A 26,871-nucleotide genomic window follows, 5' to 3' on the forward strand; every position below is an offset into this window, starting at 1 on the left:
TCCTGGACAGGGTTTCTTATTCAGTTCCTTGATTTGGGAGTCAGAGTGGGCAGGACAGGCCCCAAGAGAGAAGCAGGTGCTGGATGAGACCTCTCCTGGCTGCTCACCCAGCTCACCAGGACAGGAAGAAGGCAGGAAGAGATGTTCCTAGAAATAATAAAACTGTTCCTCTGTCTGGATTGCAGCCAAGACCACAACTCTTAGAAACCAAGGAATGGTGCAAAAAAGGTGAAACTACACCCACTATTCCCAAAATCTAGCCTTCACACAGAAAAGACTTTAGAGACCAAAAATGCTCTCTATTTTTCAAGCAAAGAAATGGCTCACATAACTAAATCAACTGAAATGGTAAACGCAAATTAAAAGTAGGCTCATGCATGAACTTGACGGGACCAATCAGCGACATCACAGAGAGTCAGTGATGAATAAGCAGACTTGGTACCGAGGGAGGGGACAGAGTCATACTACAGAGCAAGGTGACAGACCACGTCACGGAAACCCACTAACTGGAGAGTGACAGCGTGCTGTGGACCTTGAAGCTGGCAGGACGAGAGAGACTGGAAGAGAAAGGTTGTCACAGAGAAACGGCGGAAGCGTCTCTCTCCTAACCTGAGGAGGCGGGCCAGGAAAGCAGTAAGCCAAGGTGAATCTTCAGACACTTACTGAGAACTTAAAAATCAGCAAGAAAAGGGACAGCTGGGTGGCTGAGTCAGTTAAGTGTCTGACTCTTGGTTTTGGCTCAGGTCATGGTCTCAGGGTCGTGGGATGGAGCCCCACATCGGGCTCCCTGCTCAGTGGGGAGTTTGCTTCCCTCTACCCCTCCCCCTGCTTGTGCTCACTTGCTCTCTCTGTCTCTCTCTCTCTCTTGCAAAAATAAATAAATAAAATCTTAAAAAAGAGAGACATTCTCTCTCTCCCTCTGCCCCTCCCCCCCCGCTTGTTCTCTCTCTAATGAATAAAATCTTTTCAAAAAATTGAAAAATAAAAACAGTAAGAAAATAGGCCAACTAACAGAAAAATGGACAAAAGACTCGAACAGTTATTTCACAACCAATAAGGCACGTGAAAATGCACTCAACCTTGTTAGTAATCTAGGAACTGGACATTAAAATCCCAGCATGGTGTACCTTTCACGGTGGCTGAACTGAAAAAGATGGACAACATCAAGTATCGGTGAGGACATAGATCAACTAGAACAACCATACAATGCTAGTAGGAAGGCAATTGGGTGCAACGACTTTGGAAAACAGTAAAGCTGAACTCACGTACACGCTATGGCCCAGCAATTCCACCTAAACACTCATCATCAAAACACACACAAATGTTTATGGCATCAGTACCGTTAACAGGCCTACAATGAACACAACCCAAACACCCAGCAGTGGTAGACTAGATAAATATACTGTAATGTATTTACATAACGGAAAACCACAGAACAATGAGAACAAACCATCTACTGCTAATAACACAATGTATTTTACAATACTGAAACAAAGAAGCCAGACACAAAAGAACATTTACTGTTTATATAATTTCATATGCATATATAAAGTTAAGATAAACCAGGCAAAACTAATCAATGGTGTTGGAAGCTAGCTGCTTCCAGTAGTTGCTTTTGGGAACAAGGGTACATGGGAGAGCTACTGGAGGCTGCTAATGCTCTGTTCCTTTATCTGGAACATCCGTCAAGCTGTGCACTTGTAGTAAGTGTACTTTTCCATATGTATGCTCTATTTCAGTAAAAAGGATACAGAATTTGGAATAAAACCAACCATATAACTGAGTCAAAAGAAAAATGGCACAGCTGCCCAGACTCTTAAATAAAGTCTGGTTAGAAAGCCAAGTGTACAAGAAATAGGCAGAAGAAGATGGAAATGTGCAAATGAACACAAGAGACTAGCAGAGCTATTCTAAAATAGTGTTAGAAATAGATCCAGGGGTGGGGCGGCTGGGTGGCTCAGCGTTAAGCGTCTGCCTTCGGCTCAGGTCATGATCCCAGGGTCCTGGAATCGAGCCCTGCATCAGGCTCCCTGCTCCGCGGGGAGCCTGCTTCTGCCTTTCCCACTCCCCCTGCTTGTGTTCCCTCTCTCACTATATCGCTGTCAAATAAATAAGTAAAATCTTGGGCGCCTGGGTGGCTCAGTTGGTTAAGCGACTGCCTTCAGCTCAGGTCATGATCCCGGAGTCCCAGGATCGAGGCCCACATCGGGCTCCCTGCTCAGCAGGGAGTCTGCTTCTCCCTCTGACCCTCCCCCCTCTCATGCTCTCTCTCTCAAATAAATAAATAAAATCTTAAAAAAAAAAAAAATAAAATAAATAAATAAATAAGTAAAATCTTTTTAAAAAAGAAAAGAAAAGAGATCTGGGGCACCTGAGTGACTCAGTCAGTTAGCCATCTGACTCTTGATTTTGGCTCAGGTCATTAACTCAGGGTCATGAGACTGAGCCCTGTGACCAGCTCTATGCTTAGTGCAGAGTCTGCTTGTCCCTCTCCCTCTCCTTCTGCCTTTCTCCCCACAAACACTCTCTCTCTCAAATAAATAAATCTTTAAAAAAAAAAAAATGGACCCAAACACAGGGGGAAATGTTTAGTCTTACTCATAAGATAAATGCAAATTAAAATTACTAAATACCTTTTTTTTTTTTAACCTACCGGATTCATAGAGATCAAAAGTTTGATAACATGCCCTGTTGGCTCTCATATGTTATAGTATAAATTAGTACAACCCCTATGAGGAACATTGGTGAAATCAAGCAAACGTTTTTTAAAAGATTTATTTGAGAGAGAGAGAGCATCCGCATGTGCATGTGTGAGGAAGGGGAGGGGCAGAGGGAGGGAATCTTCAAGCTGACTCCCCCATGAGCACAGGGCCCAACATGGGGCTCGATCTCCTGACCCATGAGATCATTACCTGAGCCAAAACCAAGAGTCCGACGCTTAATCGACTAAGCCACCTAGGCGCCCCAATCTAGCAAACTTTAAAATATATATCTTTGTCTTAGAATAGTGCTTCTATAAATTTATCCAGCAAATATGCCTTCATGAGAACTGCCATATACAGTATATACAGGGTTATTCATGGCAGCACTCATTGTAAAGACACTAAGACTGGAAATAAATACTGATCAAGGTAAGCCTGGTAGACACTGGCTACATAAATTGTGGTGCATCCATACAATGGAATACTACACAGCCACTAAAGAGACTGAAGCTACCTCTTCATGCACTTACAGGGAACAACCTCTCAGATGTATTGTCAAGTGTTCGATGCAAATTGCAGGAACAATGTGGGTGAAGAAGAAAAAAGACTAGTTGCCTCTAATGAGGAGACCACTGAGAGCCAGGAAACCCCCTTTATAAACCTTTTATCCTTTCAATTTCTGTACCACGTATGTAAATTATTCATTAAAAAAAATAATTATTAAAACAAATAAAGCCTTGTGATTGATTTCTAGTTCTATAACATTGTGGTCAGAAAAGATGCATGGCATGACTTTGATTTTTTTTTTTTTTGCATTTGTTGAGACTTGTTTTGTGGCCTAATACCTCATCTATTCTGGAGAATGTCCCATGTGCACTTGAAAAAAATGTGTATTCTGCTGTTTTAGGATGGAATGTTCTGAATATGTCTATTAAATCCACTGGGTCCAGTGTAGAAATTTGGAAAAACCACAAATACATGGAGGTTAAACAACATGCTACTAAACAATGAAGGGGTCAACCAAGAAATCAAAAATTACATGTGAACAAATGAAAACGAAAACACAAGAGTCCAAAATCTTTGGGATGCAGCAAAAGTGGGTTCTAAGAAGGAAGTCTATAGCAATACACAGGCCTATCTCAAAAAGCAAGAAAAATCTCAAATAAACAACCCAACCTTACACCTAAAGGAAACAGTAAAAGAACAATTAAAACCCAAACCCTGCAAAAGGAAGGAATTAATAAAGATTAGAGCAGAAATAAATGATACAGAAACAAACAAACAAAAAAAACAAAGCAATGAAACCAGGAGCTGATTCTTTGAAAAGATCAGCAAAATTGAAAAACCTCTCGCCAGATTCATTGAGAGAGAGAGAGAGAGAGAGAGAGAGAGAAAGACGATTCAAACAAAATCACTACTGAAACAGGAGAAATAACAGCCAGACCACAGAAATACAATTCTAACAGAATATTATGAAAACCTATATGCCAACAAATTGGACAACTTAGAAGAAATGGATAAATTCCTAGAAACATATAAACTACCAAAACTAAAGTAGGAAGAAATAGAAAACTTGAACAGACCAATTACCAGCAATGAAACTGAATCAGTAATCAAAAAACTCCCCAAGGGGCGCCTGGGTGGCTCAGTCGTTGAGCGTCTGCCTTCGGCTCAGGTCATGGTCCCGGGGTCCTGGGATCGAGCCCCGCATCGGGCTCCCTGCTCAGCGGGAGACCTGCCTCTCCCTCTCCCACCCCTCCTGCTCTCCCACTCCTTGCTGTCTCCCTCTCTGACAAATAAATAAATAAAATCTTAAAAAAAAAAACTCTCCCAAAAAACGAAAGTCCAGGACCAGACGGCTTCACAAGCAAATTCTACCAAACATTTAAAGAAGAGTTAATACCTATTCTTCTCAAACTCTTAAAGCTTCCAAATTTATTCTATGAGGCCAACATCACCCTGATACCAAAACCAGATAAAGACACCACAAAAAAAGAGAACTACAAGCCAATATTTTTCATGAATAAAGGTGCAAAAATCCTCAACAAAATATTAGCAAACCTAATCCAACAATACATTAAAAAAAAAAGTCATACACCACCACCAAGTGGGATTTATTCTCAGGATGCAAGGTGGTTCAATATTTGCAAAACAATCAATGTGATATGTCACATCAGTAAGAGAAAGGATAAAAACCATATGATCAATTCAACAGATGCAGAAAAAGCATTTGATAAAAGTACAACATCCATTCATAATAAAAACCCTCTGCAAAGTAGGTCTAGAGGAGACATACCTTAACATAATAAAGTCCATATATGAAAAACCCACAGCCAACACCACCCTCAATGGTGAAAAATACAAGAGCTTTCCTCCTAAGGTCAGGAGCAAGAAAAGGATGTCCACTCCCACTTTTATTCAACATAGTACTGGAAGTCCTAGCCACAGAAATCAGACGACATAAGGAAATAAAGGGCATCTAAATTGGTAAGGAAGAAGAAAGCTCTCACTATTTGCAGGATGACATGCTACTATATATAGAAAACCCTAAAGACTCTACAAAAAACAACTAGAACGGATAAATGAATTTGGTAAAGTCGGAGAATACAAAATCAACATACAGAAATCTGTTGCATTCCTATACACTAATAACGAAGCAGCAGAAAGCAAAATAAAGAGAACAGTCCCATGGGACACCTGGGTGGCTCAGTTGGTTAAGTGTCTGCCTTCGGCTCAGGTCATGATCCTAGAGTCCTAGGAATGAGTCCCACATCGGGCTCCCTGCTCAGCAGAAAGCCTGCTTCCCCCTCTGCCTGCCGCTCCCCCTGCTTGTGCTCTGTCTCTCTGACAAATATAATGTTTAAAAAAAAAGAAAAGGAAAGTGTCCCATTTATAATTGCATCAAAAAACAATAAAATATCTAGGAATCAGCTTAACCAAAGAGGTGAAAGACCTGTACTCTGAAAACTATGAAACAGTGATGAAAGAAATTCAAGACAATGCAAAGAAATGGAAGGACATTCCATGGCTCATGGGTTGGAAGAACAAATATTTTTAAAATGTCTATACTACCCAAAGCAATCTACAGATTAAATGCAATCCCCATGGGCGCCTGGGTGGCTCAGTCGTTAAGCGTCTGCCTTCGGCTCAGGTCATGGTCCTAGGGTCCTGGGATCAAGCCCCACATAGGGCTCCCTGCTCAGCAGGAAGCCTGCTTCTCCCTCTCCCACTCCCCCTGCTTGTGTTCCCTCTCTCACTGTGTCTCTCTCTGTCAAATAAATAAATAAAATCTTTTAAAACTAACTAACTAAATAAATAAATGCAATCCCCATCAAAATACCAATGGCATTTTTAACAGAACTAGAACCAACTAATGTTAAAATTTGTATGGAACCACAAAAGACCTCAAATAGCCATAGGATTCTTGAAAACTAAACTGGAGGTATCACAACTCCAGACTTCAAGTTATATTACAAGCACTAGTGATCAAGGGCACCTAGGTGGCTCAGTCAGCGAAGCATCTGCCTTCAGCTCAGGTCATGATCCCAGGGTCCTGGGATCAAGCCCCACATTGGGCTCCCTGCTCAGCGGGAAGCCTGCTTCTCCCTCTCCCTCTGCCTGCCACAAATACCTGTGCACTCTCTCTCTCTCTGTCAAATAAATAAATGAAATCTTAAAAAAAAAAAAAAGCAGTAGTGATCAAAACAGTATGTACTGGCATAAAATAGACACATATTTCAATAGAATAGAATAGAAAACCCCAAAATAAACCCACAATTATATAGTCAATTAATCTTCAACAAAGGAGGCAAGAATATGCAATGTGAAAAAGACAGTCTCTTCAACAGACGGTGCTGGGAAAACTGAACAGCTACATGCAAAAGAATGAAAGTGGACCATTCCTTTCACCATATACAAAAATAAACTCAAAATGGATTAGATCTAAATGTGAGACTTGAAACCATAAAAATCCTTGAAGAGAGCACAGGCAGTAATTTCTCTGACATCGGCCGTAGCAACATTTTTTAGATTTCCTGAGGCAAGGGAAATAAAAGCAAAAATAAACTATTAGGACTACATCAAAATAAAAAAGTCCTGCACAGTGAAGGAAACAATCAACAAAACTAAAAGGCAATCTACTGAACAGGAGAAGATATCTGCAAATGACATTTCCAATAAAGGGTTAGTATCCAAAATATATAAAGAACTGATACAACTTAACCAAAACACCCTCCAAATAATCCAATTTAAAAATGGGCAGAAAATCCAGACAGACATTTCTCCAAAGAAGACATACAGATGGCCAACAGACACATGAAAAGATGCTTCACATCACTCATCATCAGGGAAATGCAAGTTAAAACCACAATGAGATATCACACCTCACACCTGTGAGAATGGCTAAACTCAACAACATAAGAAACAACAGGTGTTGGCAAGGATGCGGAGAAAGGGGAACCCTTCATGCACTGTTGGCGGGAATGCAAGCTGGTGCAGCCACTGTGGAAAACAGTATGGAGGTTCCTCAAAAAATGAAAAATAGAACAACCCTAAGATCCAGTAATCACACTACTGGGTATTTACCCAAAAAATATAGAACACTAATTCAAAGGGATACATGCACCCCTATGTTTACTGCAGCATTATTTATAATAGCCAAACTATGGAAGCAGTCCAGTGTCCATTGAAAGATGAATGGATAAAGAAGATGTGTGTGTGTGTGTGTGTGTACACACAATGGAATATTATTCAGCCATAGAAAAGAATGAAATCTTGCCATCTGCAACAACATGGATGGAGCTAGAGAGTATAATGCTAATAAGTGACGTAAGTCAGACAAAGACACATACCATATGATTTCACTCGTATGTGGAATTTAAGAAACAAAACAGATGAGCAAAGGAAAAAAAGAGAGAAACAAACTAAGAATCAGAGTCTTAACTATAGAGAATAAACTGATACTAGAGGGTAGGAGGAGGGGGGATGGGAGGGTGGGGGAAATAGGTGATGGGGATTAAAAAGTACAATCATCATGAAAAATAAAATAAAATAAAACCTTAAGTTTATAATATATGCTAAAGACTCCCAAAAAAAGCTTTAGAAGTTTTATTTGAAATGAAAACTCTTGCTTCCATACAAATGATCTTCCAGGAGATAGGAGAAAACACTGAGCTTCTCCAAACAAGTCAAAGACACCCCAGCCAGACCTCTATCTTCCAGTGGCGTGGGCAAAATTAACCAAGGAGGTCATTAAACTACGGGCAATAATCTTTGAGAGACCAAGGTGAAAAGGGCGACATGCCAGACACATACAGAAGTGATGCTTAAATGAAGAACGTGGACTTGAAGTATATACGCACTAGCTCCTACAGCACCAAAGAGAGTGTCAGGTGACAGTGGCAGCCACCAGAGCCGGGCACTTAGTAGTCTCAAAAAATCTGCTGCGTGTTTACAGATATTTGCACACTACATCTTCTCCACAACCTTATAAAGCAGGTGTTGGGAGAAGAAACTCAGGCCCTACATCCCCCGGGTTAAGGAAGCAGGGGCCGGGACACCAGGCAGGCTGGCTCCTGACCTCCACCCAAGAGCAGCGTCCCACCTGGATTCCCGGCCAGGCACGGAAGGCCTGAGGTAGGGGAGGAAGCAGCACTTGCCAAGAGTCCTCCTGGGCTCTCAGAACACGCAGTGTCTGGCACAGTGCATTTCCTTTTTGGCAGGGGCACTGGACTGGAGCGTCGGGGCAAGCATGACAGGGAGAGTTCACTGAGTCATCTGCCCGCTGCCCCGCCCGCTCTGACCAGGTTCCCCACGAGTGTTCAACAAGAGGGTAGAGAAAGTAGGTCTGGAGGACAATGACGAGGGCAGTCCCTGACTCACCAGCCACATCCTGTCCAGCAATTCCTAATCACAGATTTATCTGGATGTGCCTCTCATTCGTAAATGTGACCTTAAATGACAGATCAAGATCCTGCAAACTCTGTCGTACTGGAACCACAGGCCAAACCAAACAACCTGAAGAGTAATAAACACGAAGCTCTGGGCTTGAGACGGTCTGAAAGCCAGGACGAGCAGGGGGGACAGACACGCAGCTCGGACTGAGGGCCGCTCAGACACTCTTGTCAGATTTGCGGGTCCAAAAAATAACAAAAGTAACAAGCAGACTTCTGCTTCCAGGAAGAAGATTAGACATATTTTTTTCCTATTGCTCTAAGTACAACTAACACCCTGGACATTAGATATTTTAAAAATATGAGAAGACTCTGGAAGGTGGAGAGAAGAGGGCAGACTGACTACGGGCCTCAGGGTCTCAGAATGACATGCAACAGAGCTCCTGGGTCTCTGTTGGCCTCAGGCATCCTACAGTGGAGCTGAGGAAGCCAGCAGCCAGAAAGACTTAAAAAGTCCACCAAAAGCCTGCTCTCTCTAGCCATGGGACCAGGAAAGGGGCAGCCTGACAAGGCAGAAATCAATAGTAGAGGTGCCAATAACCACTCTACTCCAGCCAAATACCACAGAAAATACTGTGGCCCTCACCCCCACTGTGCCAGGCAGAAATGAGGCGCTCCAGCACCCCACTGCGTAGTGTCCAGAGAAGACCAAGTAGAAACGTCCATCCCTGCAGGCCACACCCCAGTGGTGTCAGGGGATATACGGAGGCAACTAAGCACAGCGAGAGGCATTCCACCTCATTAGCCAGTAAGGAAATGCTGATTAAATCACAATGCATTATTACTATACACCTACTAAATGGCTTAAAATAAGAAACAGTGACAACACCAAATGCTGGAGAGGATGTGGAGAAACTAGCTCACATTGTTGGTGGGCATGTAAAATCGTACAGCCACTCTGCCAAACAGTTTGTTGGGCAATTTCTTAAAGAACCAAACATGCAGCTACCATAAGACCCAGCAATTCCATTCCTGGGCATTTATCCCAAAGAAATGAAGACTTGTGTTCACACAAAAACCTGTCCATGAATGTTCATAACAGCTTTATCTGCAATCACCAAAAACAGGAAACAACCCAGGTGTCCTTTAGTGGTAAATGACTGAACACACCGTGGCACACCCATTCCATGGAATATTACTCAGGAAGAAAAAGCAACAACTATCATACACATAACAACAACCTGGGTGGAGCTCCAGGGAGTTATGCTGAATGAAAAAAGCCCATCCCCAAAGGTTATATACTGTATGTTCCCATTTATACAGCATTCTTGAGATGACAAAATTACAGAAATGAACAGATTAGTGGTTGCCGGAGTTAAAGAAGGGAGTGGGTGTGGCTATAAAAAGCAACCCAGGGATCCTTGTTGAGATGGAAACATTCTGGTTCTTGACTGTATCAATGTCAACATCCTGGTTGTGATGTTGTACTACAGCTTCCCAAAACATTACCACTGGTGGAGACTGGGTAGAGAACACAAAGGATCTATTATTTCAACTCCATGTGAATCTACAATGATCTCAAAAGGCTTAATTAAACATAAGTAACCACAATCAACTTTCTATATCTAATATGTTTAAATTGGGAAAATAGGGAGTAACTCCAGAACAATGTGGTATTTCTTAAGGACAAGGGCATCTATGGTCTCCCTTGGCACAAATTAAAAGTATAATCATATCTTGTTAAAATCATTTGTAGGTAGTGCAAACTCACTAAACATTTGGCCTGCCAAGGAAATATGTGGACACACCTCTGGTGCACATTCCCCAAGAAATCCCAATCAAGTCCTCTCCATACGCCTGAGTCCAAGCAAGCACACAAGAGGGTCACAGAGCTCTGTTATCCGGCTGTGACACGTGGCCTGGTACTCGAGCCTGCACGAGAGAGCACCGGAAATGGCAGGACTCATTTCTACGCACAACAGTGCTTGAAAAATCAATGAAGCTGCATTTCGTGTCAGCCACGAGAAGGGAGGATGTCAGGCACCACACTTCCTGGGTGGGCTGATCCCAGCAGCCCCACCCCAACTGCAGGTGCACTCAGGATAGACCCGAAACACGTGCAAAACAAGCTGCCCCCCAGCTCCAGACCCACAGATCCCGCAGCCAACCAGACAGGTCCCCTGGGGTCCTGCTCCCACATTTAGATGTGTCCTTCTGCCAACGGTCCCCCCACAGGCCAGCTTCACCTCCTCTCCCACGCTCAACCCTCACGTTTGGGCTCCAAATTCTTCCTTTCTTCTCAGAAGTAAATTCAAGCAGCTTTCACCTGAACAAACAGACAAGACCCCTGCTCCCATGGAGCTTTCATTCAAATGTAGACAGGAGGGTGCCTGGGTGGCTCAGTTGGTTAAGCGACTGCCTTCGGCTCAGGTCATGATCCTGGAGTCCCAGGATCGAGTCCCGCATCGGGCTCCCTGCTCAGCGGGGAGTCTGCTTCTCCCTCTGACCCTCTTCCCTCTCGTGCTCTCTGTCTCTCATTCTCTAATAAATAAATAAATAAATCTTTAAAAAAAAATGTAGACAGGAAATGAATACTAAATACTACCATAAAGTAAATTACATAGTATGGAGAGTAGTGACCGGTGACAAGTCTATGGAAAAAAGAGAGATCAGAAAAAGAAGGTCAGGGTCATTGGAAAAGACTGGAAGGACATGGAAAGGAAGGGATGGGCCCACAGCCTGAAGCAGGAGCACAACTGGTGACTAGAGCCAAGTGAACCAGGGGAGAGGAGCCTGGGATGAACTTGGAGAAGCAACAGGCCACAGAGTATCATGCAGGCACCACTAAGAACTTTGGCCTTTGAGCGCCTGGGTGGCTCAGTTGGTTAAGCAACAGCCTTCGGCTCAGGTCATGATCCTGGAATCCCAGGATCGAGTCCCACATTGGGCTCCCTGCTCAGCAGGGAGTCTGCTTCTCCCTCTGACCCTCTTCCCTCTAGTGTTCTCTTATCTCTCATTCTCTCTCTCAAATAAATAAATAAAATCTTAAAAAAAAAAAAAAAAAGCACTTTGGCCTTTACGCCAAGTGAAATGGGGAGCCGTGGTGCTTTTGAGCAGAAGGCCGACATCTGATTTAGGTTTAAAAAGCATCATTCTTGGGACGCCTGGGTGGCTCAGTTCGGTTAAGCGACTACCTTCGGCTCAGGTCACGATCCTGGAGTCCCGGGATCGAGTCCCACATCGGGCTCCCTGCTGAGCAGGGAGTCTGCTTCTCCCTCTGACCTTCTTCCCTCTCGTGCTCTCTATCTCTCATTCTCTCTCAAATAAATAAATAAAATCTCTTAAAAAAAATTAAGTTTTAGACAGCAATCCCACAATATTTCATCATGCTGAAGATGTTCACACCTGACAATTCTACCCTTAGAAACACACTCTAGAAAAACTCGTGCCCATGTGCCCAGGAAGGTGGGTATAAGAACGGTAGTGCTGTTTATAATGGCCAAAGCTGGGAAGACATGGTCAACAGCGGGACACTCTGGACACTGGACCACTATGTAAGCCACAAACTACCAACCAAGCCCTGTGATCCTTCAACAAGGGCTGTACTTGTAAAAAGTTCTGAGGTTCATGCCCCACTCCCCAGAAATTCTGATCTAATTCCAGGAATCAGGAATCAGTCATTTTTAACCTTGAACCACTTAACCCAAGACAGACGTATCCACACAGATAAATCTTGGAAACACAATGGTGAGTGAGAAAAGCAATTTGCAGATGTATGATATGACACCATTTACTCAAAACTGTAAACCTGGCCAAATACTCCTCTATGTTGTTTATACCTACATATGGGAGAAGAGAAAGGATTAAAAAAAAATGCAAGCAAACGATAAACACCAAACTCAGAACTGGGGTGACTCTGGAGAGGGAGGGCAAGAGGGGTGGGTAGGACCCAGAATACAAAGGACTTCAAGTATATCCACGCTGTTCTGTTCTCAGGCTGGGAAGGGTACACAGTTGTTCATCATGCTACTTTTTGAATGCCTGAAATATTTAATAATTTTTAAAATGTTAAAGATTTTGGCATAAAAATATGCTAAAATACCCAAGTCAGAGCTTGAGACACACACAGTATGTCCTATATTTATAGTTTATAGTTTACTGTATGTATATAGATGAAAATACATTTGCGCAGGAGGTATAATTCATAGTACTTATAGTTTATAGTCTAGCCTTCGAGAAGGGAATGGGTCAGCCTGAAACCATGCCTGCAGATGGATTCTGCTGGTAACACGTGGTGTGGTGCTCAAGCACACATTCACTCACCCATATACTGCCCTCCTCCAGGGGCTGCCCTGGCTGCCGCATACCCAGCTGCGTCTGCTGGCTACTGTGCATTTCACGGCAGACACAAACTATCCCTGATTTGCCTCTCCAATTTCTCATCCTAGAGTAGATTCCCACACGCTAAAGAACTGGCTGAGTGTGTGAAAGAAAGTAAGGCTAATGGCTTATGAAGGGAGGAAGGGGAAGGGACTGGCTGGACTGCTCAGAAGGAAGCTTTTAGAGACCAACAAAGAAACCTCTCCAACCCACCCCTTTCCGTGAATCATTAGGGGGGCAGCCACTGGAAGTGAATATCAAACTACAGAAACTTCCTTTTTGAGGATTCTCAAAGCACACAGAGATACACGTCCTGCGTCTGAAGGACAAGCCGGCTCGGTAAGTCTCGGTGAGGGTGCATGGCGTGCGGCAGACAGGGGCAGGACAGCACAGTGCTTAGGACAGAGACATCAGAGAGCCACTGGTGCAAATGACCTATCTCTGGGCCCGGTTTTTTAATCCCCAAAATGGGTATCAGCACCTGTCCCTCGGGGTCATTCTGAGGTGTCGGAGGTAGGCCATGACTGCTGCTAGTGGCAGCGCCATCCCCCACTGCCCTGCAGCAGGCCAGCACAGGGCAGAGTGGACACAGCAGTGCACGGGCACCGCGGACAGCAGGGCACGGGGGACACTGAGCAGCCCAGGTGGGCATCTGGTCAGCAGCTGCCGAAAGTACTATCCAGCACCACTGGGAGAAAATCACTTGTCTACAGTGCTTCACGTAAGGAGCGAGTGCTCCACCTGAACAGACTAGCTCCTGGCTCCACAGCGCTTGTCTTGGGGATGGTGGGGTGAAATCTCTCCTGTGACAAAGTTCACAATGGAAATTCATCACAGGGAAGTTTATCTGACCTGCAGGCTTTCTGTCTGACCAGGTGGGGACCAAAGATGTTTCTAGCATGTGGGGGAAGTCATATCGCCATGCCTGTGGCTTTAAAAATCCCAGCCTTCCACCTCTAAGAAATACCAAGACAAAAATCAACCCTTCTAGAGCTGCTTAGAGTAATCTTCAGTTCCTTCCACTCACTTCATTTGAAGTCCTTACATTTCAACTGCTTTCCCCCACGGCTTCCCACAGCCTCACTGCCCACCAACACCTGGGACTCTTACCTGTCGCTCTCCCCTCTTGCAGAACATTTTCCACCTGCTCAAAGTGGATCAGAACTGAAGTGGCCCAGCAAAAACAAAAGACGAGTTTTAAAATCGATGTACAAGACCCTGTGGATCAGCGAAGGAGGCCAGAGACAATGGAGTAACAAATCAGCACCTCAAAGTTCAGTCACTGACCAAACGAGGAGCAAAGGGACAGTGTCCGGGCAGGATTAGGAACCTGGAAATACCGTGCTAAATATAGCTCCCCAGCCTGCGGGACTCGGAAAGGTGGCCAAGAATAAGTATCTGGCGCGTTTGGTAATTTCTGTCACTTCCTGTTACTCACATCCTGCTGTTCTGATGCGGCCCAAAACACTGGATTCGCCACACACAGATCCCTACCTTGAAGCCCCCTGAGACCCGTACTATTCAAAACAGCTGGGATGTGCGTAGGCAACAGACTTCCTCACGGAGGGCAATACCAAACACAAAAATAGCACCGTACAAACAAGGAGGTCCCTGGGCGAAAGCAACCCCAGAATGCAGGGCCAGACCTCCCCAGGCCCCCCGCAGCATACGGCCCAACCCCCAGAGGCGCCCAGGGCACTTCTCTCTAAAGCTGTGCTTATCTCCAATCTCGGGACAGCTTCGAAGGCCAAAGGGGATCCCCACCCTCGCAATGATCCCACCTGCCCAGGGGCCCAGAGCACACAGGATAAGCACCCTCCGCCCCACCCCAGCTCCCAACCCTCCCGAGGTGACCAGTCCCCAGGAACACAGGACACTCAGGTAGGAGGCAAAGCCAACTGGGCCAGAGGCCAAAATCACCTGTAATCTATCAGAGGACAGATTTTTAAAAAGGGAGAAAAAGCAAGATGAAGCAAAAATGGAAAAGTTATGCCTAAAACTGAAATGTGACAAAAATATTTGGGGTTAATTCATCTATTCAGTATTTCTACAGTGCTTTATTAACCTTTGAAATGTGCTCAACGTGTGGAAAACCTCAGAGATTATAGGTGGCCCTGAGCAGGGTGCTGGAGGCAGACAGCCCCTGGTAGGGGAAGGAGGGGGAATGCCAACAAAGAGCACCCCAGGTGTGGAGGTGGTGCCCCACACCACATCTCCCCCCCCACAGCAGGCAGGAAACGAGAAGCTGACACACACAGAAGGCAAAACATCACGTGCCTCCAACAGCAAAGTGCTCTAAAGAACCTAAATCTCCAAAGCACACAATGGAATACCATACAGCCAAGTTTTACAAGTGCAATGCGAGCATGTATTCATGGACACAGATGTTCATGATATAATGCATTATTTTATGTTTTTTTTGTTTGTTTTATGTAGGCTCCATACCCAACGTGGAGCCCAACACAGGTTTTGAACTCACAACCCTGAGATCATGACCTGAGCTGAGATCAAGAGTCAGGTGCTCAACTGACTAAGCCACCCAGGTGCCCCCATAATATAATGCATTTTAAAAGCAGGTTACAAATTAGTATGTATAAATCATCCCACTGTTATACTATTTACTGATATTCATAGGAAAACACCTACAAAACTATTTGCCTGTATCAGAGTTTTTCAACCTTGGCACTATTGACATTTTCGGCCAAGTAATTCTTTGCTGTCCCCTACAACACTATAGGATGTTGAGCAGCATTCCTGGACACAAAGCATGGACCCCACCCACTCCAGCCCCCATATGTCAACCAAAGTGTCTCCAACTGCCAAATGTCCTCTGTCCAAGTGGCAAATCCCACGTCCCCAACCCTGTTCTCTCCCACGTCTGAGAACCACAGGTCTCTATAATAGTGTCTCTATCTAGAATCTCAACGATAAGACTTTTGAGTGTTTTTTACATGTTCTTTGTATAAAAAAGTGAGTAACACACCAATCTTAGCATGAATAAAACATTACAGGTGTTTTGCTACAATGCGGTTTTTGAGTTGCTGCAAAGTTTCACATTCAGAATGAAAATAAGCAGTCTCATGGGAAAGGATGAGCTGGGGCAGACACTCAAAACCCTTGCAACTTTGTAACCAAGCATTTGAAACAACAGCAATAAAAGTACACATTTTTAAAGTACATAAGGAAATACTACAGTGAATACAGAACTTTACCTTTTAATTTTTTTTTAAAGATTCTTTATTTGAGAGAGAGAGTGGGGAGCAGAGGTGCAGAGGGAGAGGGAAAGAGAAAATCTCAAGCAGACTCCCTGCTGAGCCCAGAGCCCGAGATCAAGCCCGAGCTTGATCTCACAATCCCAAGATCATGACCTGAGCTGAAATCAAGAGTCGGACACTCATCCGACTGAGCCACCCAGGCGCCCCAGAACTTTACCTTTTAAAAAAGTGAAGCAGCTTGACGGATGGGAGTCTGTGGCTGAGTTAGACTAGCAAAATGCACAAAGATCTAAGATACAATAAGCAGTTCCCAGGCAGAGCCCGAAGGCCCCAAGTCCAGGGCTGTGCTCCTCCTGGGCTGGCCACGCCCTGGCAAGGGATGGCCCCATTCAGGGGCTGGGCCAGTGCACTTGTGAGAGAAACGGAGCCGCAGAAAGGGTTGTGACTGCATCTGCCTCATGGCTACCGCACAGAGGGAAAAACTGACTCCAAGTCGTTAGCTCAAGCACTAGGGTCATTGTTATCCTGGTGATAATGGAATCTAAATGAAAAGTACCCTGGCAGTGGGTCTTGAAGGGATGCGGAGATGGAGGGAACGTGATAGGAACGCTTCGACCGTCTTAAATCTGGCTGCTTCCATGCTGTCACAATCCATCTGTTTTTCTCTGGGATTATTTGATGCCAAATCTGCACAAAGCCAAGTCCATCTACAGTAACATTACAGTCAACAAGTATGAGGTAGGAAGAGAAGAGACAGAAGCATCCTCTAGAGCCCAAGGTCAGCCATACACTTTTCTGATCACTGAAGGTCAAGCTGATCAGGCAGTTGAGACTTCCCAGAGCAAAGAACATGTGTATCTGCTGACTTGCCAGGCGTCGGCCCTCAGGACAAAGTCTTGTGCACACCTTGACTGAAGAGCTTATCTCAAGGATGTTTGCACTCCAATACTTCCAGTGCCTAAGTAAACCAGGGACTACCTACCAGACAACAGTCGATGCAGCCAGAAGAGAGACAAACACCACACTAGGGGAAAACAAGGTTTACAAAGAATTTCGGAAAGGGCACATTTACTTCACATCACTGCATAAAACAAAACAAGAGATTGAAAGGGCAGGACACACAGCACGGAAAACTGGAAGATGACATCTCAGGTGGTGAGACTGCATAGTTTTTCTCTTTTTCTTTTGGTTTTCTGTATTTTCCATATAGTCTAAAGTAAAGTGTTTTAAAATACATCTCTGCCTTTTTCTTTCTTTTTTTTTTTTTTAACCTACAAACTCAACACCTGGGACAAAAAAACTACCAGCTGCCTATGCAATTAGCATCTTCCCTTTCTACCTTCCAGAATGGCCCTGCTGTTCCGGGTAGCCTCCTGCTCAGCCTGGCTACCAGCACATTTTCCAACCGCCCCTGAAGCTCAGGGACAGCACCCGGGGAGCTCCCAGGAAAGCTCTTTGAAAAGACAGAACAGCGCAGGCGGCCCCAGCCAGCCTCCTCCCTGCGGCTCCTGCAGCCGGCATCTAGCCCCATGCGGGGACCATCAGAGTGGAAGCTGGGTCTCTGCCGACCGCGGGGCTCCACACCAGCCCCAGACTGCTGCCCCTGGTCTTTTCGAGGAGAGAGAGAGAAACAAACCTCTACCTTATTTGAACCACCGTTACCTGTGTTTCCTGTTCAACATCCCAAATCTAACCTTGAGACACCACCCTCAACATCGCAGATGGAGGCACAGAAATGGAATCTTCTTTCTCTTCCAGGTCAATAACTTGATTTCTCTGTTAACTAGAAGCGAAAACCCTCAACTCAAATGGGCAGCAACACCAAGGGAGCTTGATTTAAAAAACTAACAGTAAGGTTGAAATAATAACACTGAAAATCAAATCTGAGGACATAACTCTACAGCCTGCCACCTCCTCTTTAAAGAAAGTTGTATGGGGGCACAGCCATCCCTGTTTATTTACATATTATCTCCGACTGCTACTTACGGCCAGAGAGACCCCTGTAGCTCACAAAGCCTAAAATATCCGGCCCTCTGTAGAAGAAGTTTGCTGCTATCTCGGATATATAAACCACTGCTCACATATATCTCAGGAAGAGCATAAAGAGAATTTGATGTGGAGGGGTTAAATGTAATGTGTTACAAAAAAAGATGGAATTTGCACCTTGTCCCTTCTGCCTCTGGCCCCACAAGGAGGGTCTCCGTTCTGTTCCCAGAGGAACCCCCGGGCGCCTGGCAGGTAGCACGTGCTCAATGAACTCTCACAGAATGGAACCCGTCCCACTTACACGAAGGGTCACTCACTGAGCAATTCAGGGTGAAAACCCTTGTGACCATGGAACATACCACAATGATGTAGCCTTGAGCGTAACCCCCCTCGACACCCTGTCCCCACCCCGCAGGGAACATCTCCAGGTGGTTTACCCCGCACACTGAGGAGTCCCATTATCTCCCACTTCCCTGTAATTCAGTCGGGGGCCAGGCTGTCTGGGAAAAGACCATGCCCCCACACGGAGGCCACACAGCGACGTGTGCGAGCGCGTGCTCAAGCCCTGCTCCCGACAAAGCACGACGCCAGCAGCAGCACTGGAGGCGGGGTCCTGTCCACCTCTTCCTGTGTGTCCCCACGTCCCTCCCCTCCCGGGCCACCCACCGTGCCAGGCAGCCATCTCCTGCCCTCCAGGACCAACTCTGAGGAAACCGGCTCCAGACATCTTACCAACACTATGAAGGTTTCACATCTGATGGCTGTGATGGAAAGGGGGAGGGGGGGAGGGGACAAAGACGCTGTGCGTGAGCCCTTGCTCCTCACAACTCACCGTTGTCCCGTGGCCCTGCTGAGGTTCAGCCAGACGCCGAGGTCACAGACTCACACACACGCCTATGACTGGACGACCATGTGCCCCAACCCTGTGTCACGTGTTAGGAAACAGATATCCAGAGAGGACAGGTGACTCCCCAAGGCCACGCCGCTGTAGGAGGCAGGGCAGGGGCCAGAAGACAGTTGGCCAACTGGTCACCTCCAGGGCATGATGTGGCCTGTGGAGCTCCCTCCTTGAGGGAGGGAGTGTCTGACCCATGTGGTCTGGGGGAGCTGCTGAGTGCCAGCAGGGGCTCAGGAAGGAGACATGACCATGAGGGGCACAGCTGTTGTTCTCAGCTCCCACGCCCAACCTCTGCAGCTGATGGAGGTGCAAAGACCCAGCCACTGAGACGCAAAGGAGGGAGGGGGCACTAGGCCCCTCTAAATGCCAGGGACCCGAACAGAGTCATGTCCTCTCAGAGATGCCCAGTCCAAATTACACCGTCCTTTCTAATTCCCCAAGTGACTAATGTACTTGGTCCACAGAGATCATTTGAAAGCGATCCAGGAAAGGATATCTCAGACCACATTCCCAGGAAGGCAGGTAAATCACACACAAGGTCAACCACCTTTTGGGATAATCTTGCCCCATGTATAACCCCCCTTCCTAACTCTAAACAATTTATCCCTTTCCTCTGACCAAGCTTCCTGTATTCCTCTGGTATTTCAAGTATATTTCAAAACTGAAAAGAAGTCATTCCAACCACAGGATTTAACATTTTAAAAAACCAAAACAGAAAAAGGGTTGAAAATATTCTTTTCCCCTGGCAAGTCCACACTCAGAGGGTCTGTCTACCAGGACTGTGGACGCATCACCGGGTATACTTGAACAGCCACCGTGGGAGGGCATGGCATGTGGGCTGGCTGAGGCCGGCTGGCGTGACTCGGGAGCCACCTCCCTTCATCATGACACAGCTCTGACACAGTCACATGTGGATGGAGAAGACAGGAAAGCTTCCCAGAGATGCCAAGTGACAGACACACAGCAACAACGAGCCAGTTAACCCAACAGATATTTACAGAATGCCTACTTTGTGCCTGACATGGCTCTGGGGTGCTGGAATAGACAGTGAGTCAATATACCCCAGGACATCCCTTTTCTCGTAAAGCTTACACCCCGCCCTCCAACAAACAGAAATCAGCGGGGAAAGAAAGGATGCATATAATGTTAACGTTGACATAAGAAAGAGAAAACCTAAATAGCCTATATCCACCAAAACATTTAACTTATGCGGCTGCCCGGGTGGCTCAGTCAGTTGGGCATCCGACTCTTGATCTCAGCTCAGGTCTTGATCTCAGGGTTGTGAGTTTGAGCCCCGCGTTGGGCTTCATGCTAGATGTGGATCCTACTTAAAAAAAAAAAGGCTCAAAAAGTTTTAATTTATGATAGAAAATGTAAAAAGGTATTATCAAAAATCTTCCCAAAAAGAAAACTCCACACCAAGTTCACTGTTGTAAATTCTAACAAGAATTTAAGAAAGAAATAACACCAAATTGTATCAAAAAAAAAAAACAGAGGGGGGAGCAATTATATCCCCCCTTCTGTTATGATGCTAGTTTATATGTTTTATAAAGCCAGCTTAACCTGAGTACCAAAACCCAACAAAGGTAAAAGGAAAGAGAAAATTACAGATCAGTATCTCATGGATACAGATGCAAAAATCCCTAACAAAATAACAGCAAGTTGAATTTAACAATAAATAAAAAGGATAATATGAGGAAATAAGGTTTGTCTCAAGAATACAAGGTTGGTTTGGGGCGCCTGGGTGGCTCAGTCATTAAGCGTCTGCCTTCAGCTCAGGTCATGATCCTGAGGTCCTGGGATCAAGCCCCACATTGGGCTCCCTGCTCAGGAGGAAGCCTGCTTCTCCCTCTCCCACTACCCCTGCTTGTGTTCCTGCTCTCGCTGTCTCTCTCTCCCTGTCAAATAAATAAATAAATAAATAAATCTTTAAAGAAAAAAAAAAGACTACAAAGTTGGTTTAACACTTGAAAATCAGTTTCACTTGCCCTTTAACAAAATTAAGGGAAAACGAACATATGATCACTTCAGTAGATGCAGAAAAGCATCTGACAACATTCAATACCCATTCATAATAAACACTCTCAGCAAATAAGAAAATCCTCAAACTGATAAAGGGTACCTACAAAAAGCCTACAGCTAACATCATACTCAATAGTAAAAAGCTGAACTGTTTCCTACTAAGATCAGAACAAATGAAAATATTCCTGCTTTCACTACTTCTATTCAACATTATACCAGCAGTCCTAGCTTTTGCAATGAAACAAGAAAAAGAAATATAAGGCATCTGGGTAAGAAAGAAGTACAGCTTTCCCTATTTACAGATGATACGACTGTTCATATAGAAATTTCTGAGGAATCTACAAAAAAACTACGAGAATTAATAAGTTGTCTTCCAAGGTCACAAAATCCATTATATTCTTATTTTTTTGCAGCAAAAAATGAAACATATTCTTTTTTTTTTTTTTAAAGATTTTATTTATTTGAGAGAGAGAATGAGATAGAGAGAGAGCATGAGAGGGGAGAGGGTCAGAGGGAGAAGCAGACTCCCCGCTGAGCAGGGAGCCCGATGTGGGACTCGATCCCAGGACTCCAGGATCATGACCTGAGCTGAAGGCAGTTGCTTAACCAACTGAGCCACCCAGGCGCCCCTGAAACATATTCTTTAATTTCATTTATTTAATAGGAACAAAAAATAAACTACATAGGAACGAATCTAACAAAAGACACTGAAGATATCTACTCTGAAAACCGTAAAACCCTGCTGAGAGAAATTAAAGACCTAAGTAAATACACAGTTATATCACATTCATGGGAAAATTCAATGTCATTAAGATACCGATTCTCCCCAAACTGATTTATAGATTTGATGCAACTTGAATCAAGATTCCAGCAGGCTGGAACACCTGATCTCGGGGTTGTGAGTTCAAGTGCCACGTTGGGGAAGAGATTACTTAAAAATAAAATCTTAAAAAAAAAAATATTCCAGCAAGCTTATTTTGTAGAAATGGCCTATTTTTTAAATTTAACATAAAAATGGAAAGGACTTCGAAATAACCAAAGCAATTTTAAGAACAAAAGTTAGAGGACTTGCAGGACACCTGGGTGGCTCAGTCAATTGAGCTTCTGCCTTCAGCTCAGGTCGTGGTGTCAGTGTCCTGGGATCTAGTCCCACATCGGGCTTCCCGCTCAGCGGGGAGCCTGCTTCTCCCTCTGCCTCTCCCCCTGCTTGTGTGCTCGCTCTCTCTCTGACAAATAAATAAATAAAATCTTGAAAACAAAAAGTTAGAGGACTTGCCCTGAGTTCAACACTTATTGTGAAGTTATAATAACCAAGAAAGTGTGGTCTTGGGGTAAGATTAGACATACAGATCACGGGAACAGGACAGAAAGTCTGGAAACAGATTCACAAACATATGGTCAATTGACTTGTGGTAAAGGTGTCAAGGTGATTCATGAGAAAAGAAAAGTCCCTTCAACAATGCTGCCGGAAAAACTGAACATCCAGAAGGAAAAAAATGAACATCAACGCTTACCTCACATTACACACAAAATTAACTGTACATTAGTCATAATCCTAACTTCTAGAAGAAAAAAAAAAACCTTTGCAATACTGAAGCAGAAAAAGGTTCCTTGGATTGAAAAACAAGAAGCATGAACCATAAGGGAAAAAACTGATGAATTCAATGTCACCAAAAAGAATGACTCTGTTCTTCTAAAGACGCCACGCACAAAAAAGGCAAGCCAGAAATTGGGAAAAACAGTCATAACACATACATCACACAAAGATTTATATCCAGAATATATAAAGAAATCTTACAACTCAATAATAAGACAACCAATTCAATGCAAAAATGGACAAATGATTCTACCATACACTTCACAAAAAAACCACAAACAAACGGCCAATTGGCACATGAAAAGATGCTGACATTATTTGTCATCAGGGAAATGGAAATGAAAACCACAATGAGATACCATTACGTATCTATTAGGACATGTAAGATAAATGACTGACTACAGCAGGTGCCAATGAGGATGCGGAGCCACTGGAACGCCCTGCACTGCAGGTGGTTATATAAAATTCCAGGCACTCTGGAAAACAGCTGAGCAGTTTCTTAAAAGTTAAGCACACACCTACTCTATGACCCAGCAATTCTCCTAGGTATTTACCAAGGGAAATGAAAATATATGTCCACACAAAGACTTGTATACAAATGTTCATGGCAGCTTTGTTGGCAATAGCTCAAAGTTGGAAACTGCTCAAATGCCCACCAACAGGTAAATGGATCAACAAATTGAGGGAAAAGAACAAACTGTTGATATACCCACTGTGGAAAATTTCAAAATTGTTATAGTGAGCCAAAGATCCCATAAAAGCGGGGACATACTTTCAATTTATACTGAATTATTATTCAATTCCATTTACATTGAATTATTCCATTTAGACAGAATTCTAAAAAAGCAAAATAATGTTAAAGACAGAAAGCAGATCCATGTTTGCCTGGAGAGGGGTGCAGAGAAAGTATAGATCATGAGGAAACTCTCAGGGGGGATGGAAGTGTTAGACAGCTACCCTGTCTGGTGACAGTTTCAACAGGGATGGGGGTGGGGCAACTCAACAAGCCGTACACTTTAAACAGCACAGTTCACTGTACAGCAATTCCACTCAACTAAGTTATAAAAATAACGTTAACATATCTTGGTGCACTGCAATATTCTTTAAAGGACAGGGTGAACCTTTCTCTGAATGACTAGAGCGACCATACAGTTTTATCACCCAAGCCAGGAAATTTCTGCAAGTCAAAGTGGGTGCTAAAAATAATTAATGGTGTTATCTACAATAGGGTGTGTGAACTGGCAGCGCCCTGGACAAAGCAGCACTTACGGCTTTGGGAACAACAAATACCCACTCTATACCCTGGTGTGATTAAATACTTTTGCATAAAGCAAACCACAGCATTCCTTCCTCAGAAGACAGAGAGAGCCAGAACTGACAGCGGCCTGGAGGCTCAGCTACACCTGGGCCCCTGCCTTCCAGTCACAGAAGTGGTCCTGGTTTTCAGTGTCAGGGGCAGGACAGAAGCCAGGGCTCCTGCCTCAAGGTCAGGGTCCCTCCGGCCCCACCAAGGATGGGGTGGGGACCAACCCCACTCCTAACTATTCTCCAAATGTGCAATTACTCTGTTCCACCATCTTTGGGCTTTCGCAGCCATCGAACATCAGGCCAACAGTGGAGAGGGCACCTGGCACGGACCAGCTTTTCTAATGCAAGTTCAGCAGGAGGCGCCTGGCTGGCTCAGTCACTGGAGCGGCTCTCAGGGTCTTGAGTTCTAGCCCTCCGCGTTGGCCACTGAGCCTACTTTAAAAAAACAAACAAACAGTCCAGCAAGGACAGAGGCCAGCCTGGGTAGGGCCTGAGCAGTCCTGTGCAGGTGGCGTTCCCAGCCTTCCATGAGCACCTCAACCCCAGGCTGAGGTCTGGAGGTTTAGCTAAACATCCTGTACAGAACTGGTACAGCAGCTCCTACAGTCCTCCTGACTTTATTAAAGGGGCAGGGGGGGAGATCACAGGTTTCATTTCTGAGTTTACATTTCAAATCAGGTGCTTCAGCTGTGGCTGTGGAAGTGGGGAGACTACCGAGTCAATAAACAGCAGCCTCCCCGCCACAGAGCGGGGAATTATCTTAACTTGATAACAAATTTTTCAAGGAAATAAAAAGCTCCTACTCACTACTCTACCAACTCTGAAATTCCAGGTTATTCTGGGACAGGAAAGCAAGGTTTTTTAAACATAATACCCTACAGAATGGTATCATTTTCCTAACTTTCAAGGAAAAAAACCAGACAGCACTTGGTGCAATCATATCCCTGGCACACGTACCAAAGAATACCGGGTAAGGGAGGACTAAAGTTATTATAATTTCCTAGACACCTGAAGAAAAAACTCAATCATATCCACATACCTTCTCCACGGTTTTTTTTCCCAAAGAACTCTTTACTTTACAAAAGTACTGGAGTCAAACTGCAGTCTCTCAACTGTCCACTTTGGTTTTTGTTTCCTCTATCATTTGTAAATAAAAACAATTAGAAGTGTTAACAATTCACCACACACACGCGTGTGTGGGTGCGCGCACTGTGAAAACAGCCTAGATTTCACAAGTGCAATCCCTCCTTGGTCACACCACACAGCGCAGACAAGTGACAGAGTCCTCCCCCAGCCCCAATCCTAACAGACCCCCACCATTGGCCCCAGCACTCACCAGAAGGCTGCCAGAAGAAGACAGTGTCCCCTCCCCTCTGCCTCCTTGGAACAACCGTTAAGAACCGAATCCTAAGCCCTCGTGTGGAGTACCTGGCTCTGAGGACCCAGAGGCGGGTGCTGCCTTCAGCAAAACCCCACACTTAGCAAACACACACTACCAATTTGGCTCAACGCCTGCTTCTTCCTGCTTCTTAAAACTGAGAACACAGAGTGGATTACGAAGGGGGTAATTCACTAGATTCACTTCCTCCTGCACTGCTCTCCTGGTCCTGCTCCCTGGCCAAAAGGTGTTTTAACAGTCACAGTCTTTAATTCACTAAGCACCTACTATGTGCTGGGTGCCTGCCCCCACCACCACGGGTGAGGTAGTGCGGCCCCGACTCTGCCAATGGAAGGATGACGCGACAGGTGTTAAGAAGTGGAGGTCCTACAGCTGACGGCTGGCACGGCCAGGACGTGAGGTCAGTTCTCCTGCAGCCCGGCGCCTGAGCAGCAACCCCGGGGGGCTTGCTCATGGCAGTGAGCCCAGGCAGCAGGAGCTACTGTCCCTAAATACGTGGGGCTTCCCGTCTGGCAGGTCTTCCAGCTTCAGAGGCCTCGTGGGACACCCTCAGCCCACAAGTACGACTTTCCCCACCCCAGCTCCAAGCCTGCAGTCACAGAAATTGGGAAGAGTTTCCATGAAGGAAATCTGCCAATTATATATATAGCGTTTCCTCTCTCTAAGCCAAAGTGACTGGCGCAGGGGTTTTGTCCAGGAAATATCTGAGCTCCAAATAAGCTGAGAAGGAAAACTGATGTTGAAATCTGGATAAAGGTCATGGTTCCTCACCAAAGGAGCAGCCCTGGCTACCCCACAGGCTGACGTCTGCTGGAAACAGCTGAGCAAGTCAGGTCCAGGGTTCTACCCTATGTAGTTCTACTAAGGAACTTTCATTCATTCAACAAACATGAATGCCAAACAGATAAGATTTAAAACAACTGAAAATATTACTTAAATTCATTACATAGCTTCTTTTTAATTTAGAGTTATCGGGCAATAACTACTAAAAACAGGAGAAGTAAAAGGTAAAGGAAAACCAAAGTTTTTCTCCTAAGGAGAGTAACTCTCCCGATATCTACTCTTCAGCTGCAGATGCTATTTTTCTACACTCTCTGGTCCTCATCTGAAATCCTTTGAAATTCCTGTAAATTGTAATAACTGCTAAGTGTGGCAAGTTGAACTCTATTATAATCCCACTATCACTGATGAGTGGTGGTGCAGATAAAAACCAGGAAACCTTCAGAGGGCACTTTTCTGCCAACCCGGTGACCTAGATGTTATCCCCATTTCACAGATGAGGAAACGGAGTCACACAGCTAACAAAGAAGACCATCTTTATAACAGATGTTGTAAAACCTCTGGATACCATTAAATATTTCAACAATATTCCTTGGGGAAAAGGAAGTTATAAATACAGACACGACAAATCACTCCTTGCTTTGTATGGCATGGTTATTCTGACACAGTCATTTCAGGGCAACCACTAGGATG

General features: G+C 44.8%; 1 protein-coding gene across 7 annotated transcripts in view; it reads right to left on the minus strand.

Annotated features, from left to right (window-relative positions):
- Positions 1 to 26,871, minus strand: part of DGKD (diacylglycerol kinase delta) — a 98,153-nt gene that overhangs the window by 48,599 nt on the left and 22,683 nt on the right. The window contains exon 1 of one of the 7 annotated variants that reach the window (XM_073877015.1): positions 25,336 to 25,354. The exons of 5 other annotated variants lie outside the window; for them this stretch is intronic. Coding sequence is in view for 1 of the 2 variants with exons in the window: in XM_073877009.1 (XP_073733110.1) it covers positions 14,084 to 14,110 (27 nt within the window). In the remaining variant the exon portion in view is untranslated. Of the gene's footprint in view, positions 1 to 14,083; positions 14,244 to 25,335; positions 25,355 to 26,871 lie in introns of those variants that run through there. One more of the 7 variants, XM_073877009.1, reaches the window with a different exon arrangement.

This window comes from Callorhinus ursinus, unplaced genomic scaffold, assembly GCF_003265705.2.
Source record: "Callorhinus ursinus isolate GAN/ISIS: 27379988/994484 unplaced genomic scaffold, GSC_fseal_2.0 scaffold2, whole genome shotgun sequence".
NCBI lineage: Eukaryota > Metazoa > Chordata > Mammalia > Carnivora > Otariidae > Callorhinus > Callorhinus ursinus.